This window comes from Apaloderma vittatum, unplaced genomic scaffold (assembly GCF_000703405.1).
Source record: "Apaloderma vittatum isolate BGI_N311 unplaced genomic scaffold, ASM70340v1 scaffold23237, whole genome shotgun sequence".
NCBI lineage: Eukaryota > Metazoa > Chordata > Aves > Trogoniformes > Trogonidae > Apaloderma > Apaloderma vittatum.
Window position 1 is genome coordinate 23,992 of NW_009728193.1, and position 18,256 is coordinate 42,247.

The following is an 18,256-nucleotide window of genomic DNA, read 5'->3' on the forward strand; positions in this document are numbered from 1 at the left end:
AAAATCTTAATGTGTAAGAATTCTTAAAATCTATTTCTAGTATCAGTTAAAAAATAGTCATGGAATATTCTAGAGAAATATCAGACCTTTCTGGATAGATCTGGGGTATCAGTAGAGATGTCAGTAGTTATTCTGATTTATAGTGTGTAAGACAAGAATTGTAATTATTTAGTTGTTCTGTGTGAGTTCTGATACTGGTTTTCAGTACTGGAATGCACATTGAGTATCAACTTGATGATAAATGGTTTTGAGTGCTTAGGGAGAAAAATGAAATTAAAGGTGGATAAATATATGTAAACTTCATGTGTGACCATCTAATTAGAAAGGTGAAACCATTAATCCGTGGAGAGGGAGACTAATTATATCCGGTATTTTTTATATTGGTCAATTAATATTTCTGATAAGCAGAAAATCTTTCAGATTTGTGACTAGAGGGCAGAGAAAAGTAGTTTGCATGAGATATCTAGAAGCGATTTGCATTCTTGTTAAGCAAATCAGCTTACTGACAAAAAGTGTCAAGGGGAGCTGAGGAGGTATTTGTCTTGAAGACATTTGGATACCTGAGTAGAAACTTGAACTTCATGGATGATTCATAAAAATTGAATCAAATAGATTCTCCCAATATAAGGAGATAACACTTGACATTGAACAAAAATGAGTTACGTTGTAAATGCTTATGCACCTTAAGAGTAGAATTTCCCATGTAATTGAAAAAACAATAATCTTGTTGAATGTTGTAGCTAGTTGTTTCCTTCTTCTGGATTACAGAATTTACTGTGTGAATACGTCTGTCTGCTGGATGGGAAAAGTAAAGAAGTGACCGGTGTTGTCTAAAAGCTCTGCTTTATAGCTCTTTATTTATTTTTTTTTTCCTATAGCCTCCACGCCACCCAGCAGAGTAAATAAACGCAGAGTTTCTCCAAGTGTTGTTTCCACCTGGGAAAAGAGAACCATCATCATGTCTAACATTACTATTGATCCAGATGTCAAACCTGGCGAGTATGTCATCAAAAGCCTCTTTGCTGAATTTGCTGTTCAAGCTGAAAAGAAAATTGAAGTTGTAATGGCTGAACCTTTGGTGAGTCCCTTTTTTTCTTGGTATCCCTTGAAATGGTCCTGTTTTTTCTTTCTCTTTTTTTTTATTTTTATTTTTTTAGTAAAATAGGGATCATATGTATGGTTACTGCAAAAAACATACCCAGATATTGACTTTTCAAAGGGATTACTTCAAGAATAAATAGGCTTCTGCAAACAGAGTTGCTGCCCAGGTTGTGTTTTATTGACTTCCGTTAAAACTGTTATGCAGTGGTTACTGGCAATGAGACCTCTTAGTATTCGTAAGTTCTGTAAAGTTACAAAAGGAAATAGCGACAACTAAAAAATGTTCCTTCATTAACACTGTGAAGTGTATTTCCTGTTTATAGTTCTTTGAAATAATGCGTCGGCAGTATACTTCCAAGAAAAGGCGCGTATGGTTTGTTTTCCCAAGTAGTAACTCTAATGCCTGGAAGGATATAGTAGCCAGAATATGTTGCACATTAGACAAAAAGCAAAATTGTGTTGGTGATCCAGATTGCATGATCTTGAAATAAATGGATGGTTTTTTTCCTTGGAAATTTCTGGGAAAAAAGTGGCTTTTTCACTTGGAAATTTCGTGAGCAGGTGAGATGCTGGAGCTCAGAGAAGGCTCAGAGTTGCAGCTGCTGCTTGCGGGCGGGTTCATGGGCAGAAGTGGACGTGTGAGCGTTTGAGCCTCAGTTTTGAAATATTAAAAAAATTTCTTCTTAAGAAGCAGTCCAAAAGAACACAGAAATGGGGCTAAACATGTTTTGTGGAGTCACTAATGGAGTCACCTTCAACTAAACCCATCAGTAGATCAATGTCCCAGAAAAACGAAACACTTCATACACACCTACTTAACTATGTGTGTGTGTGTTTGCCAGGCAAGCCTACAGTTTAAACATAACTTGTCTGTTTCCTTATAGACATTCAGAAGAGTCAGGTATTCAGGAAGGTTTGATAAGAACCAAAGTGAGAAGATAAGAGAGAAACTTGGTAGGGAAAAATGTTGAAGGGGAACGTGGCTAAGAAATGAGAGATTTGCAGGGGTGCTAAAATGTACGGGGAGGGCAGTGCTTGGTCAGAATGATGCAGGCTGGCTGCAATTCAGATGATCTGAGGGGAAGGCTTTTCCTGTAGACACAGCTAGCTTGGAGTTAAATCTCTTAACCAGAATACTCATATAGCAAGGTAAATATTACAGCCCTGGAGTTCACTTGTGCTGCAAAACTTGTCCCTAGACCAGATTAAATAAATCCCCTGACAACAATCAGGGCTGTGTGTCCCTGCCATGCTATTGACTGTTTATTAAACAAATGTTTTAAAATCTGTTAATTACACAAAATCAAAACATCTTGCCGGATTAAAAATTAGCAAACCTATGAAACTAATGAAATAACACACTTGTCAAAGAAGAGTGATTCCCAGCCTTTTTGTCTGGTGAGTTCTTACGGTGACTGCGTGAAGCCTGCCTTAATCAGGATCTTTTACAAATAAGATTATGAAATTTATATTTTATGTATATACAGTATGCATAAAATCCTTTGGAATAAAATAAATTACGAATATTACTGGAGGAGCCATTTGCAAAGGTGTTTAACAGCTCTGAGTTCATTTGCTAAGTTGAATTCCTTTAAACAAAATGATTTTTTAATGCAATCAAATGTAAATTTACACATACAGCCAGCATTCCTTACGTTATATTGCTGGGGAGGAAGGATAGCAATTTAAAAGAGGTGCCAAAAGCTGTGGAGAAATGAAACAACCTGAGTGTATGTAGCACAAAGAGGTAGAAGGGAATCTTTAGGTGTCTCAGTGAAAAGAAGTACTGAATTGGTTTTATTTTTGTATGTAGTGTTTGATATATTTGAAATCCAGATATACTGAATATTCAGCTCTAGTGATGACAGAAAGAAAGATGAAAGGCTGGAAGGGCACAAGAAAGGCACTGACTGAGATTGGAGAAAAGGCTTTAATGGAAGAGAGGAAAGCCCTTTATCATTTTAGTGTGATTTGATTTTGTGGGATGACTTGGCTGCAAATAATAATGTGGAGAATATGTATATGGTGTTACATAAATCTTCAATGTGTTAAATGAAGCTAGGCTCTTGGATAAAGCTGTTGGAGAGAATTTGGAGCCAGACCAATTAAAGCTAGACACTTTTTAAAGCTTGAAGATGAACATGCCAGTAGGGGAGCAAAAATTAATTAAAAAATAATATATAAATAGTAGCTTTGGATGAAGACAGCACCAGAGGGTGACAGATTGGTACCATTTTGGCTAGATGTATGGGTTTCATTTAGAAGGAACTGATTTTAGAAAGTAACTAAATGGTTTCTCTAGCTGTGAATTTACTTATGATATTCGGTGTGTAACAATCCAGTTTCCTTTCACTGATTTAATTAAGAGTTCTCTGCTTGCAAAATTTTAATACCGCAGAGTTTCCAAAGTTACAGAGGGAGCTTATAATCAAATGCTTAAAATGATACAACTTGGAAGCGTAGCCACAAGAAGTAAGATCATCGTTTTAGTGAGTAATTTAAATTAGAACACTTTTTAAAAATCAATTCTTCTAAGTCTTTTGTAATAGTATGTAGTTTTAAAGGAAAAGGCATTCAGACACAATTTATTGTAGCTTATTTCTCAGCCGAGACAGGATGGCTGTGAGGCATGGTATCAGCATTCCCCAGATGTGAAACAAAATATACCAGTGAAAAAGGCTAGTGATAAAGTCGGTTACCTTGTAGTTTCTCAGGCTCCACGTAAATACAGATGCTTGGAATTTCAGCAGAGTTTAACGAGGTGCCATCCAGTTACCAAACTGTTAACTAGGTAAGCTGCTAACTCACTAAATTGTGGTTCAGTCTCATGCTTTAAAGCAAAGCTAGCAAGAAGAGCATTTAAACCTGTTGTCAACATCAGTGATTTTTTTTTCCATCGTGAAGACCATAGAATGGTCTAGGTTGGAAAGGACCTTAAAGATCATCTAATCCAACCCCCTGTCATGGGCAGGTACGCCTCTCAACTAGATCAGGCTACTCAAGGCCTCATCCAACCTGGCCTTGAACACCTCCAGGGAGGAGGCAGTCACAACTTCCCTAGGCAATTTGTTCGAGAGTCTTGCCACCCTCATACTGAAGAATTTTTTCCTGAGATCCAATCTAAATCTCTTCTCCTTTAACTTAAATCCATTTGCCTTTGTCCTATTGGTAGACACTCTTGCAAAAAGTCCCTCCCCAGCCTTCCTGTAGGTTCCCTTCAGGTATTGGAAGGCAATACCTAAATATTGCTCAGCCTAGCACAGTTTACTTTTGCAAGCTTTGTCCGGGCACTTTCAAAAGCTCGTCTGAGGTCTGCATAAGTTTGCACTCTGCAGTTCTTCAGTGCAGCATTTCACTGAGGCTGCCCGGCGCTTGGACAGTGGGAGGCACGGCAGCATCGCTCCTCTGGTTCCTTATTTCCGAAATGCATAGGCTCATTTGTTCTGCTGCGTTCGCCTGAGCCAGCCGGCTGAGACATGCTGGCCGCCCGAGGAGGGTGCCAGTGAATGCTGGAGAGGGGCCAACGGGTGGTACCTTTTTGCAGGGGTGCAGTTATTTGCACAGCGCACGCACGTCTGTCTACATCCTGATCTGCGCTGCTTGCCGTGTGTTGACATTGCTGCGTTACACAATGGATGCAAACTGCTCTTTGGTTAGGTTAATTCAACAGTGGTTCTTTTTTTAAAAAAAATTTTCTTTCTTTCTTTTTTATTTGTAAAAGATAAATGTAGACGTATTATTTCCATCTCTCTGAACTTCAGGAAGCCAGAAAAACCTTAAATTATTAATTCAGTGAAAGTTTCCAGACCTTTATTTTGTGCTGTTAGATAGATTTTTGTAAATCATGTGAGCCAGCCTGCGCCATGACAAAGCAGAGTTAGAAGACATTGAAAGAAAATAGGTTTTAAAGCCATGCAAATAATTCAAAGGCCTTGATAAACCTGTGACTGGGTTAAAGAGTATTATTTGTTTATGTCACGTTTGTTTGGTCAGTGTTACAGTATCTACGGTGATATGTACCTTTTAGTACTTTAAGTCCTTTAATGCTGAAGAAAAATTGTAGAGACAATTAGAAACTTGTAAGGTTTTCATTCTTTCTGATACTAAAATTCTTAAAAGTTATATCAACATTTGATATACAGAAGTGTCTTAATTAGTATAGAATGGGGGGGGAAAAGCTAAACTTTGAGAAGAATCTTAAAAATTGTTCACTATCTATTAAAAGGGATTTCAACTTTTTGCGAATACTTAACAGATTATTTCACCTCTCTTTGTTCTCATTCTTTAGCTATTTCTGAGTTTAGACATATGCAGTAGGTATAGTATACTCAATGTTTGTTCACCCTTATAACAATTTTGTAGTACTGTGGTGGAAATGTGGCATGTTTGGGGCGTCGTATCATAAGGAACCTGACTTTTACCATATTCTTACAGGAAGGTCACTTCTTGGGAAATAGATTTCTGGTTATGTTCCTTCAGTTTATTTAGTAATATATAATGTTTATGTAGGGTGGATTTCTCATGTTTCTGCTTGATAGATAAGATTACACTTACTTGTGCAGTTTATCAAAAAGCATAGTACAGATAACATGAATTCACCTGCAGCAGACCTTTCTTTATTTAAAAAAAAAAAAAAAGGAGTGGGAGGAATTCTAGTTAAAAGAAGAGCTTTTTGTTAAAAGAAGAGCTAGTTAAAAGAAGAACTTCTAGTTCAAAGAAGAGCTTTTAGTACTGGCTGCAAAATGTCAGTGCTCATAATGGTATTTTGAACAGACTTAACACTTAAAATTATAGGATTTTTCATATTGAAAAAGTGTTTATTTGACAGTATCTGAAACCTTTTCTTTCTTGTTTTTGAGTACACTGTGAAAGAACATTGACCAATACATCAATTGATGAACAAATAGAACTGTTTCAGGATATTAATTTCATTTTCCTGAAACCTCTTCTTTTTTAAAATATATTTTTTTTATGTAAGCATACTAGAGGTGTATATTAAAGACAGTGTTTTCTTAGACAGTTAAGTGGGTTTCTTTGGATTATAGAAAGTGAAAATGGTCTCACTTGTGAATTGGTATCTGTATTATTTCAAGTTTTATTTTCAAAGTAGACAAATGCTTTTTGCCTGAGTAATGTTGAATTCAAGTTTTCAGAGGCTGTAATAGTTGCCAGAGATCATGTCCTTTTGAACATGAAATACAGCTGCACTCATGGCAAAACATGCCAGAAGTTGTCTCTCAATTTAAAGATTATGATTAGGCTAAGGAAAAATAAGCTGCCGGTTTGAATGTTGGACTTGGCGCATGCGATTCCAGTTTGTATCTGTTTAACAAACAGCCTATCTTGCAGCCTTGCAAGTGTTAAACGCGAAGCCGTATCGACTTGGAAAATTGTTGTCAACAGCCTGAGAGCATGGGTGTTGTCTCTTACTAAATTATGGAGCAGTTATTTTGTGTTAACTGAGGCACAACCTGTTGGGAGCAGTGCTGGCTATCAGTATTGCTGACACCTCCTTTTGCATCCAGATCAGGCAATTTAACAGCTCTTCCAGTTTACTACTTGACTTAACTTGCTCTGTGAAAGCTTTTTGTTCGCACACTGCAATCTAATCTGAGCTACTTACCTTGGGTGGCTTTTCTACTTTCCCTGTCAAAGATAAAATTTTGATTAATTTTTTATAAAGTGAAAAGCATTTTAAAATTTGTTTAAATAGCAAAAAAATAAATGCTCATCACATCTTAAAGCTCTTACTGTGGCACTTGGCTTAACGTAATTCCTTGACTCTCAGAGCCAGTACATGGGACTTAATCTTTATTTTTTATTTTTGTTTTTTCACTTTTCTTTCTTTACATTCCAGGATACTCTAGCAAGGGACTATAGAAGTTGTATTTCTTTAACTGTATAATTTAGTACTCTCCACAGTGTCTAGTAAGACTTACTGTTGCATTACTCTTATGGTCCATGAGTGTTTTGTTTTCTTCATGCTTTAATTCTCACTAAATTATTTTGCCAAGAATATAATTTTATTTTTATTTTAACAGAGCACTATGTCTTATGTTACTGGTAACAATGAAATATTGCAATAATTAAATTCTGGTGGTAATGCATCTTTTCTGTATACCGTACAAAGTTATTACAAATGTAAAGCAAGTTATTATTGTCATTCTTCTTCTCCTGGACTAGGTTTTCCAGCTATTTTTCACTGCAGTTCAGGAAAAGCCCAGATTAGAAATGTGTTAACAATTGTCTCTGCCTTTGTGAAGGCATTTGAAAATTCATTCTTGTAGCTTACAGTAACTGCCTTATATGAGCATGAATATGCTTGTTAATTCGGATGGGAATGGCTTTCCTTCTAAGTTACACTTGGCACCCACTGGCAGCTATCTCTGTTGTGCACAGCGCTGTAGGCCCTGCTATTTGGTAGAGGTGTTTGTCATTTTCTTGTTTGTCAGTCTTGAGTGTTATTACTTTTAAACTAACAAATTATTTTAGATCCGTATCCTTCCATTTTCATGTCTTCAGAAGTGGTTCTAGCTGAAATATATTGCAAATACATTAGAAGTTATTTCTTTGTTCTGTAATATAAATTGGAAAGAAGCAATCTATCTTTGTTAACAGTCAATTGCATTGTGAAATTCTTGTTACTTCTTATTTTTTTACAGGAAAAGCTGTTGTCCAGATCTCTTCAAAGAGGTGAAGATCTTCAGTTTGATCAGGTAGGAGACACGTGATTGAAGGCAGTTTTTATTGGATTAAGATGGACTCTGTTTTTGCACAATAGCGGTTCCAGTGTTGTAATGACTTGGAACGTCCACATCTGAATCGTCATCAGGAGGCCTAGACATTGAATGTTAGTTAGACTTTATTTTCTGTTGTAGAATATGAAAGTAAGAAACTACTACATTAGGTCAGCTATTTGAAGATGGCAAGGAAAGCTGCTAGAGGAAAGATGCTGAGATCTGGTAGGGGACAGAAAGAATGTATTTCTATTCCTCTTAGCAGGCTTTGTGAAACCTCAGCCTGTATCACTTACTGTTTCAGTGTTTGGGTTTGCATATAAAATATGCAAATAGTGTTAATTTCAGTAACATGGCTTTTACTGAGGGCTTTTTGATTCCTTGTCAGAAAGATGTGAGGTAAATTACTTTGTCCTCCGCTGAGTCACACTGTGAGGCTATTCTGTTTCACTTAATATAAGTGCACAGTACCTGGAATAATAGCCTGCTGAATTTATTCAGGCTTATTGTCTGCACTTCTATTTCTTTCCTGGTATGGGCATGTTTTTGTTCCATGACTACTTCCTTGCAACAGAGAGCAACTTTCAGATGAAGCCCCATTAATTGCCTATTGCGGTTCTTAACTGTTACTGAATAGCATCTCACTGCATGAGGTTTAGTGTTCTGTCCATATCTTCAGTAACTGGGTTTTTGTTTCATACTTTCCATTACTCCTCAGATGTAAGCATTAAACATTGCAATGAAATCTATCCACCTGCCTCTGCTTTTCAATTAATAGCCATCCATGCGCCTCTTTTCCCTCGTCCCCAAAGAGAAACAAATAATAGTATGTAATGTTTGAAGTATAATTTTATTTTCAAAGAAAATCAAAATCATCACCAAAAACCACGCTCAGCCTTTTAACATTTTCTAATCTAACTGCTTTAAGGCCATTATATGAAATAAGGCCATTAAATTGTATGATACAAGGCCATTAAATGAAAGTTTACTCATAAGCAGGGGAAGTGGATGTCAGGGGGGCGGGGAGTAAATTCTTTGATAGCTACAGTATTTTGTTTCAAGCTGACTGAAAGCTAAATAATATGCATGATAGGGATGGCCTAAGGAAATCTGTCAATTAGTAATATTACTCGGTTTTATGTCAACTCTGGTTGCCTTTCCTACTGTCATATCCCTCCTCAGTTAAGGATTTCTTTTATAAATCACTTGTAGTCATGTGTTGAACTACATATAGGGTCTAAAAATATGCTAAGTGAAGAAAAGTTTAAAAAAAAATATAACTTTTGAAATTTCTTAATATAGAATGTCTTAAAAATTTTAAAAATAATTTATTTTAAAATATTGAGAAGTGTAAACTCATTTTCCTGAAAATATAATACGAAAAAGAATTTTTGATTGTGTGTGTAGATATGCATGTGAGTTCTTATTTTCCCTCTTTTTATATTTATGTTCTACTTTGAGTTCACAGAAATCTGAATTTTAATGTTAACTGAATAACTACTATAGAAAGTCAGAGAGGAATGGCTCCCTTTGAATTTTGATAGGGAATTTTGAACATTGTTTGGCAAAAGGAATTAAGTTCGCTTCTCTCCTTTCATTGCTTGGTTTACTAAGATCGGTTGTCCAACAGCACGGGTGATTGCAGAGTAAAAAGAGATTGACAAAGAACCGGAGAGAGGAGGATCCAGAGTGCTCGGCTGCGGTCTCCAGCAGAGAAGCCGGAGCTGTTGCTGGGCCCACCTGGTTCACCCTGATTTCTTTACAGAGTCAGGAATCTGAGTCTAAAAACTGACTTCAGCTGTACTGATCCGGTGCCTGAGCTAGAAAGTGTTGTACTTTGTGAACAGAAAGAGCATGACTGAAACACAAGAGGGACTCTGGGAGTAAGAAAGGATCTAGTTTACACTCATTCTCTCAGATCAGAGGCGAAGGATGGAGGAGAAAGGTGTATAGTCCACATCATGTAAAAGTAAAATAGCTGCTAAATGGGATTAAAAATTGTTTCGGTTGGAACCATCACCGGAACAAGAGGGCTGCTGTTAGATCCAAGTGTGCCAAATCAATAGTTTTTAATTTTCAGATAGTACAATTCTTGTATTTGTCATTGAAGTTTTAATTGTAGATTTAGCTAAAAGAGATGAAACTTTGGAAACCGACAAGGAAATTTTTATGTTGATACACTTCTAAACCATTAAAAATTTTAGCATTTTTGTACGAGTTCACTTTGTTATTCCCAGAGCATCAAGAACCTACCGGAGAGGAGCTTTTTTCATAGAGCATATATTGCATTTCTTAAAATATTTTTGCTTGTACAGCTTGAAACTGAAATAGCTTGAATTTTTCTTCTTTTGTTTATTATAAGAATCATACCTGGCAATTTCCTACTCTTGTCCTAAGACACCAAAACTTCAGGCATATTGTGACCATCTCAGTGACTGAAAGCAGATGTGTCTCTGGGATTCAGGCTTGTTCATCATTAGCCACCACTTGAGCAGTTTTTTCAGGATCAGGATTTGGGCCATAGTTGGAATTTGGGCTTGAGCATCTTACTATCGTCTCTCACTCCTTACCGCTCAGTGTGCCCCTGGATATGTTAGGTGCAGGAGTTAGCAATGTGTTACGGCCTTTAAGACTGGAGCACGCTTTGCTGTTTCATTCCGAGGAATATAAGTCATGATGACGACTGGTGTAGCCCTGTCCTCTTGGGCATTACAGGATCTCTCTTCATCCAGAGGGTTGCTGTCAACCTAGGCATGCTTTAATGCTAAAATGAAAGAATTGTCTTATGATTTTTATATATGATTATCTTGAACTTAGTATCCAAACAGCAAGGTTGATCATTTTAAATAAAATGATTAAGCACATAGCAGCTTAGCAGCTGTGTAATCCAAGCCAAGATTTAATCTTTCTCATAATTCCAGTGTCTTTTTGTTAGAATGTTAAGGGTGCAAAACTCAGCGGGAAATACGAATTGTAATTGTAAAACTGATTTTTCATTTCAAGACCTTTATAAACTCAGTAGTTTCTGGATTTAGCACTTTGCCAATGACATTTTTTTTAATGCATGAGATACAGCTTGTTTCTGTGCAAAACAATAGATATATTGCCTAACTGCTGGATCGATTATGATAACACAGGGTAACCTTAGTGTTCGCGTAATCTGTTCCTGTCCTTTTGTGTAGTTGCTGTAGGAACATAGGTCTGTGTAACCTATTGGGTCTATCATTATTTTTAGAGAAAGGGAACTTTGTTATTTTTAGAAAAAGAGATAATAATGTATTTCCCCAGCATTTAGATTTTTGCAGGATATGGGCATCAACAGTAAATTCTAAAGGCAAAACATGTTTTGGATTGCTGTGGTTGGTGATAGATACCTTCATCAAGATTAGTTTTAGCTTTCATTCTAAAGATTACCAGTTACACTGATGATTTTATACTGAGTCTCATACCTTCAGTTCAGTAACTAAAGAGCCGGGCAGGTTCTTTCTGCTTTCTGAATCTTTTTTGTTTTTCAAATAATTAATACTTGGTTCTTGTGACTTGAATAGCTGGCCAGTTAACAAGAAGAATAAAGTGTCCACATGGTTGAAAAAACATCCTCCTGAGGTTTTCCTATGGTTAACCTACCCCCATCCTTTCCCAAACCTGAAAAATCAAGATACTTCAAATGAGGACAAAGAAATAATGGCATTGATGTTATGTTTATTTTCCCAAAATTGTCAATAATAGATGTTATAGCATGAGGATGGCTTCTTTTCAAGCCTCTTATTTGAAAGATGCAAGAGGTAATTAATATATGACATCGGAACAACGTGGTGACTCTCCTTTTCCAGCCAGTGTTCTGGGGATGAGCTTGCTTCCTGCTGCCTCCTGGCAAGGAGTTTGTAGCTGCTTTATGCTTGCTTTCTCCAGCCCTTCTTCTCTCCAAGTACTGATGAGTCCCACTGAAGTGTAGTTTAAAGGAAGCCTAGGGAATTTAAGATTCATACCCTGTTAAAAGTCTTCCTTCTCTAATGATTTCTGTTGCCACTGTTTCATGGCTAGGTTTACAACTCATATGGCTCTTCTGAAAGGAAGCATTAAATAGGGGAGTTATGCTTAAGAGAAAAATAACTTGAGATCTAGACCAGTCAAATATATTAAAAGTTGACTACAATATCTAAAAGGCTCTTTATATATATATATACATATTTATATGTATTTATATATATATATATATAACAAAGGAGCATGATTTTGAAGGTGTTGCATACTTGCCTCATTCAGGAGGGTTGCCTCTTACCTGTCATTTGTAATGTAAAGGTACAAATGCATCAGAGATACATATGGCAACATTCAGGGTCATCCTAAAAACCTCTGCTGTTTTCTCAGGAGTTTTATACAAGTTATCTGTATGAATTTAGGATTCTGTTATCTCCGTGACCTTCAGAACACTTTGTCTGGTTACATTTACCGTAATACATAAATGATATTAAGGATCTTTTCCAACATAAAAGATTCTATTATATTTGCAGTAATTATCCCAGGTAAAAATAACATATAAGATTGCTGCTTTGTTTTTAACATTAAAAACTAATTTGAAGGAACAAGTATAATTCTAGGAATTTTGGATTGCTTTACCATGCTGAACTTTTCTTCATACTCTTTGTTTTCAGTTGATAAGCTCTATGAGCTCAGTAGCAGAGCACTGTCTCCCCTCCTTATTACGCACCTTGTTTGACTGGTACAGGCGTCAAAATGGAACAGAAGATGAATCTTATGAATATAGACCTCGGTCTAGCACGAAGTCGAAGGGGTAAGAGTTTTCCTTGCAAAAGTCAGTTTGATTTTTGTGTGCTTTGTACTATTTTGATAAATATTTTGTATTTGGATCTGTCATTGGCTATATCTGTGTAGAAATAGCATGGACTTCTGTGAGGTAGTGTATTTAATTAGATACTCAGGAAGCGACTTAATGAGTGTGGAGTTGATACACAGAAGGAAATTGGATGCTGATAATTCTAAGCTGCTTTGTCTCTTTGTTTTGGCTTTTGGTGGGTCCTTTCAGGAAGGGTCAAGATGTCAGTGTTGCACTAACCCCCCAGAAGTCTTTCTAACCATCCATTTTATACGTGTATGCAACAGTGGTTGCGTGAAAGACGTATGTACCCCTTTTCTGCAATATTTGTGTCTAGGCCTGCGTATGATATATGTGCTCTTGATTTCTTATTTTAGGGACGACCAACAACGTGAAAGAGATTATCTACTTGAAAGGAGGGATTTAGCTGTAGATTTCATTTTTTGTTTAGTTTTAATAGAGGTTCTAAAACAGGTAAGCTCTTTTGCCTTGACAAACTTAATCTTTTGCTTTTAATGTCAATTTTTATAATCTTTAAATTTTTATATTAAAAGCTGGAGAATATATAGTTTGAGTATATGCAAGGCTGTAATCATACTCTCAGTTGCATAAAGCCTTTGGCCTCTCCTGTCCATTCTTTATATGCCTGGCTGACCTCAGTTCACGTGCCTTGGATCCCCATGTGTTGCCTGGTCTAGTCGAGAGGTGGCGTCCCTGCCCATAACAGGGAGGTTGGACTAGATGATCTCTAAGGTCCCTTCTAGCCTAGGCCATTCTATGATTCATTCTATGATTCTATGATCCTCTTAAGTCAAAGCTGCAGATGTATTGCAAATGACAAAACTGTAGAAAGTAACATTTTATTTATGTTCAGTACCTTTTCTGTTGAATGGAGTACATGTTGCCAGTGATTCTGATGTCAGGAGAGGTGCCAAAGTTTTAGTTTTGGATATAGTCTGTGATGACTCCTATAATGCTTGGTGAGCCTCTTGCGCTTGTACTCCAGACAAGATAGGTATTTTTCTGATAATACTATTTTCCTCTGCTAAAGACCAACAATGGGCCACTAAACGTAGGTATACCACTTGAGAGAATCCTTCTGTCAATTTAGTATTAGGAGATAAAATTCGTAGACAGAATATCTAAAGGAGAGTTTGTATGTTTGGCCTGTAATGTGAATCTGCAATTAGGTTGTCAAACAAAGCACAGAAGGAATGGCTTTTTATCAAGCCGTGTGTGAATACGTTGCACCTGTCTTCTTGGGAGCCCTGTCGTTGTTTGATTCTTAGAAACTGTTTTTAGTGGGTGCAAAGGGTATGATCCAGCCCTTTCTGTAATATGCACAGAGCAGCCAGAGAGAGGGTGATAGACATGACCTATGTAGGAACAAAAATCTTTTGCTTAAATTACTGCATATTACTCATTGTATGAGTATGCATGTAAATAGCCAGTTCCAGTAACTGGAAGTTCTTAGACAAATAGCTTTCCTGATGCAAAAGAATATGAAAAACTCAAGCAGTACATGCTTAATTTTGTGTAGGCAAGACAGTAATCTTTTCTAATATATTTTAGTGAAAATCTTAGTCACTCTTAAGCAGAAATGTTTAGTAGGGTTATCCTAGTGTCTGCATAAATTGCTTTGTAATTTGAAAGATATTATGACCTCAAAATTATTTATAGTGGTTTTTTAAAGGAATACATTTGATTTTTAAAGAAATGTTTTCTTTTAAACCTGAGATAATGGTGATGTCAAAGAGAACCTTGGTAAAAAAAGGCCTTCTAATCAATGCTTGATTTTGGTTTCTCACCACATTGTTACTTATTGCTAGGAGGTTTTCTGTATGTTTTGGGAGCTTTCATCTGCAGAAAGTCTAAAATGGAGATGATAATCTCTTCTGCATTCTTAGTTTTTTGTTTTGTCTTCCTTTTCATATGCAGATGAATTGCATTTTGAGGCTAAATCTGTAGTAGTAACGACGCATGAGATAGTGTGGAAAGATGCAGAGTTAACCTAGTCCGATAAATTTTGATGACAAATTCATAATGTTTACATCGCTGTTATTATTAATTTAATCCCTAAAGGCCAGTATGCAAAATAATTTAAGACAATGTCAGTATAGGTTGTGTAGTGGTGTACATGATGCAGAATTAACTTAATAATTGTATACCAACAAAGGATGTGTCCTTCCACACTAGTGGGAGAGATTTCTGCAGGGCATCTCACAGTACTGGTTACTTACTTCAAGCATACATACATACATGCGTGTATTTACATGCCTAGTTACATATATATAAATGATACCTGCATTTCAGATACCTGTTCATCCAGTGCCAGATCCTTTAGTACATGAAGTTCTAAACTTGGCTTTTAAGCACTTTAAACATAAGGAAGGGTAAGTTTCACTTGTGTGCTTTGAAACATTTTTGCATGTATTATGAGCCTTTGTGTGATTGTTGTGATTGTTCTCTTTTGCCTCATATGTACCATGTTGGTGATAATACTGTAAATGAACATTGGTTGAGATCTTTAAACTGAAAACATGTCAAATATAATGCTGTGTTTATTTTGCTTAGCATATGCAGAATAATGTGCACAGCTAGTCAGAGAAAGAAAATCTTGGTCTGGGTAACTATAATTGACTTCCTATGCAGAATATATGTCTGATGTTCAGTGAAACTACATCACCCCTGCATTTAATGCCTGACTTTCATTGTTTTTATGATAATAATCTGCCTTGCTATTCCATAGATTATTATCATAATAGCAGTTTTGCTTGTAATTGAGAACATGCTTTGGGTTTAGAAGAAAAAAGATGTGTTTAACACCTTTCCCCCTGCCTTTGTTTTCTCTTTAGGTATTCAGGAACCAACACTGGGAATGTGCATATTATTGCAGACCTATATGCAGAAGTGACAGGGGTTCTTGCTCAATCAAAGTAAGTTCAGTCTCTGACTCTTCTTGCTTTTGAGAAAAAGTGACTCTAGACTTAAAGACTTCAAAGCAGCATTTACCAGTGACCCCAGTCACTAATCCCTTAAGTGTCAAGTATAGTCAGGTGTAGTCTGGCATGTCTGTCTTAGATTCCAGAACAACAAATTTGAACAATTCAAGAAATAATCTTTAGTGCAGTACTGAATTGCTTTGCGGTCAGGTTGTAGATGCAGGGAAGGGAGACCTGGTATCAGTCAGTTGTTCAGTTACCAAGTGCATTCTAATGTGCTGATCATCACAGGCACTCTTAAATGCCTAGATTTTAAGTATCAGGGTTCATCTTGCTTGTGTTACTTTTACTGTAGGTGTTCTTATCATTAACAGACTGAAGAAATGGGTTCAGAATTATATGATATAAAAGTAACTAAGGATGCAAATAATTGCCATCTCTATCCCTTGTTCAGATTTCAAGCTGTTAGGAAGAAGTTCGTCACTGAATTAAAGGAACTGCGACAAAAAGAACAGAGTCCTCATGTAGTACAAAGTATAATCAGTTTAATTATGGGAATGAAGTTTTTTCGAGTAAAGATGTATCCCGTGGAGGATTTCGAAGCATCATTTCAGTTCATGCAGGTAAATGAGTATTACAGAGAGCTGAAATGAGCATAATTTTGATTAAGTCATGAAGCTACAACAATACTTGCTGTGATCTGTTGCTCACTCTGTGGGTTGTCCTTCATCCTTTTCTGTTCTTAGAGGTATGAATCATTTGTTTCTCTGCAGTTCGTGAGTACCTAGCTTAAGTGTTATCAATTGTCTCAGTAGTGTGACAAACCTGTAATACATTAATTTAGTCAAGACTAAAGGCAAATGGGCAGCAATCTAATAATTTTCTTTCTTCATGAAAGCAGTTGGTTAAAGAAAGTTACTTTTTATCTTTTTTTAATAGCTGAGATTCCAAGAATATGCCTTTGTTTAAAAACCAATTTTTTAAAGTTTCAGAGAGACTCAAAATCATTGTTTGCATCTCTTCATTGAAAATTGCCACCTGTTCCAAAGAAACTGAAGTTACTGTGACTTTGTCATAAATTTTGTTAGAGCTATTTAACAGCTGTTGATCTCAGTCCTGAAAGACTAACATACACAGAGATACTTTAGATTATGTCCAGAGTGGTCTTTGATATAGTGCAGTGTGCAAACATTTCTCTGTAAAATTTTCGTTTTATTAAAGTAATCTTGAAAATAAGTATATATAAAAAAATACTTCCTAGTAACTTCAGTAGAGATAAGCATTTATTTAAAAAAAAAAAATTAGAGTAATCTGAGGAAAAATGTGCAAGTTTCTATTCTTTTATATTTTGAGTAGAGTAAATAGCTATCTCATATTATGAATGTTCTCCGTTCAATTTGTTTTTAATTGCTGGGGATTTTAAAGTTTCTACTGCTGTGTAAGGTCGATATTGTCAAGAAATATAGTACTAACTTAAACACATTGCACACTTTAAATTTAAATTGACAATTAATGTGATACTGCTAGTGGTTTTTATGGTGTAGTGACATTACTCTTATTTTTTCCTAATTATTTTTCTAATACTTCTTTACTAAGGAATGTGCTCAATACTTCCTGGAAGTAAAAGATAAAGACATAAAACATGCACTTGCTGGTTTGTTTGTGGAAATCCTCATCCCCGTGGCTGCTGTAAGTATTCCCCCCACACTACTCTCACTTTCAGTTACGCTGTTGTTGTTAAAACAGCTTCAATTAATCCTCACAATATTATATTTTTACAGATTCAAAAAGACTATTAAGTAAATTACAAGCATCCTCATAATCTTATGAAGTGTAATGCATCAGTGTGATTTCTGTATTATCTTGTTTCCAATCAGAACTTTTTAAATTGGTGTGTTTTCTAGACCATTTTGTCACCAGAGCACTGTCTAATCTTACTTATACTTGCTCTAAAAATTTGAATTTTCCTTGATTTAGTATTTGTTCACTCAAGGGTCATATTGACTTCTCTTTATTAGATGAAACCTGTTAAGCTCTTTCTAGAATAACCTGAGATATGTAATATTTTTACAGTCCGATAAGGATCGTATGAACTCCTATGCAGGAAAGAAGTATGTAGGTTTTGCTTAATAAAATAAAAACTGTAAAGGTGTGTGTCCCCTAGATGTCATGGGTCTACCCATGGGGATCTGTTGGGTGGGGATCCCATCTAAGCAAGCTCGTAGAAAAAAGAAAGATAAATCTCTCTGAACTCTGCGTCCTCTTTTAACTGGTCTGCCTTGCCTTGAGCTGTGGGGAAATGCTTCTCTCCCTTCACTAAACTCAACCTTGGTTGTTTTGAGGTTTCTTTGGTGTTTTTTGGGGGAATTTTTTTTTTTCTTTGTTGGTTCATTTAAATTAGAAAGGAGACAGTCTTTCCTCTTAAGGCCTGTTAGTCTCAGCTGTTTGGTTGACTGAAGTCTTGATCTTACCTGGGCATACTTGCACTCTTCTAGAAAATAATTTCTTGTCCTGTTAAAAAGTGAATGCTTTTGTCATCTTAACTCCACAGCTGCTCAGCAGTGGCAGTGGGGACGCACAGTGAAAGCACTTAGATGAACACAAATATTAGTTTGAAAAATCATAGTTTAAATATAGTG

The 18,256-nt window shown here is 36.2% G+C and overlaps 1 protein-coding gene across 1 annotated transcript in view; it reads left to right on the plus strand.

Moving 5' to 3' along the window:
• Positions 1-878: 878 nt before the first annotated feature.
• LOC104277384 (protein furry homolog-like) overlaps positions 879-18,256 on the plus strand; it is a gene marked incomplete at both ends in the record, with an annotated part of 30,557 nt that continues 13,179 nt past the window's right edge. The window contains 8 exons of the mRNA XM_009874006.1: positions 879-1,078; positions 7,764-7,817; positions 12,494-12,633; positions 13,053-13,149; positions 14,989-15,068; positions 15,531-15,611; positions 16,072-16,240; positions 17,214-17,306. Of these exons, the coding sequence (XP_009872308.1) occupies positions 879-1,078; positions 7,764-7,817; positions 12,494-12,633; positions 13,053-13,149; positions 14,989-15,068; positions 15,531-15,611; positions 16,072-16,240; positions 17,214-17,306 (914 nt within the window). The remainder of the gene's footprint in view (positions 1,079-7,763; positions 7,818-12,493; positions 12,634-13,052; positions 13,150-14,988; positions 15,069-15,530; positions 15,612-16,071; positions 16,241-17,213; positions 17,307-18,256) is intronic.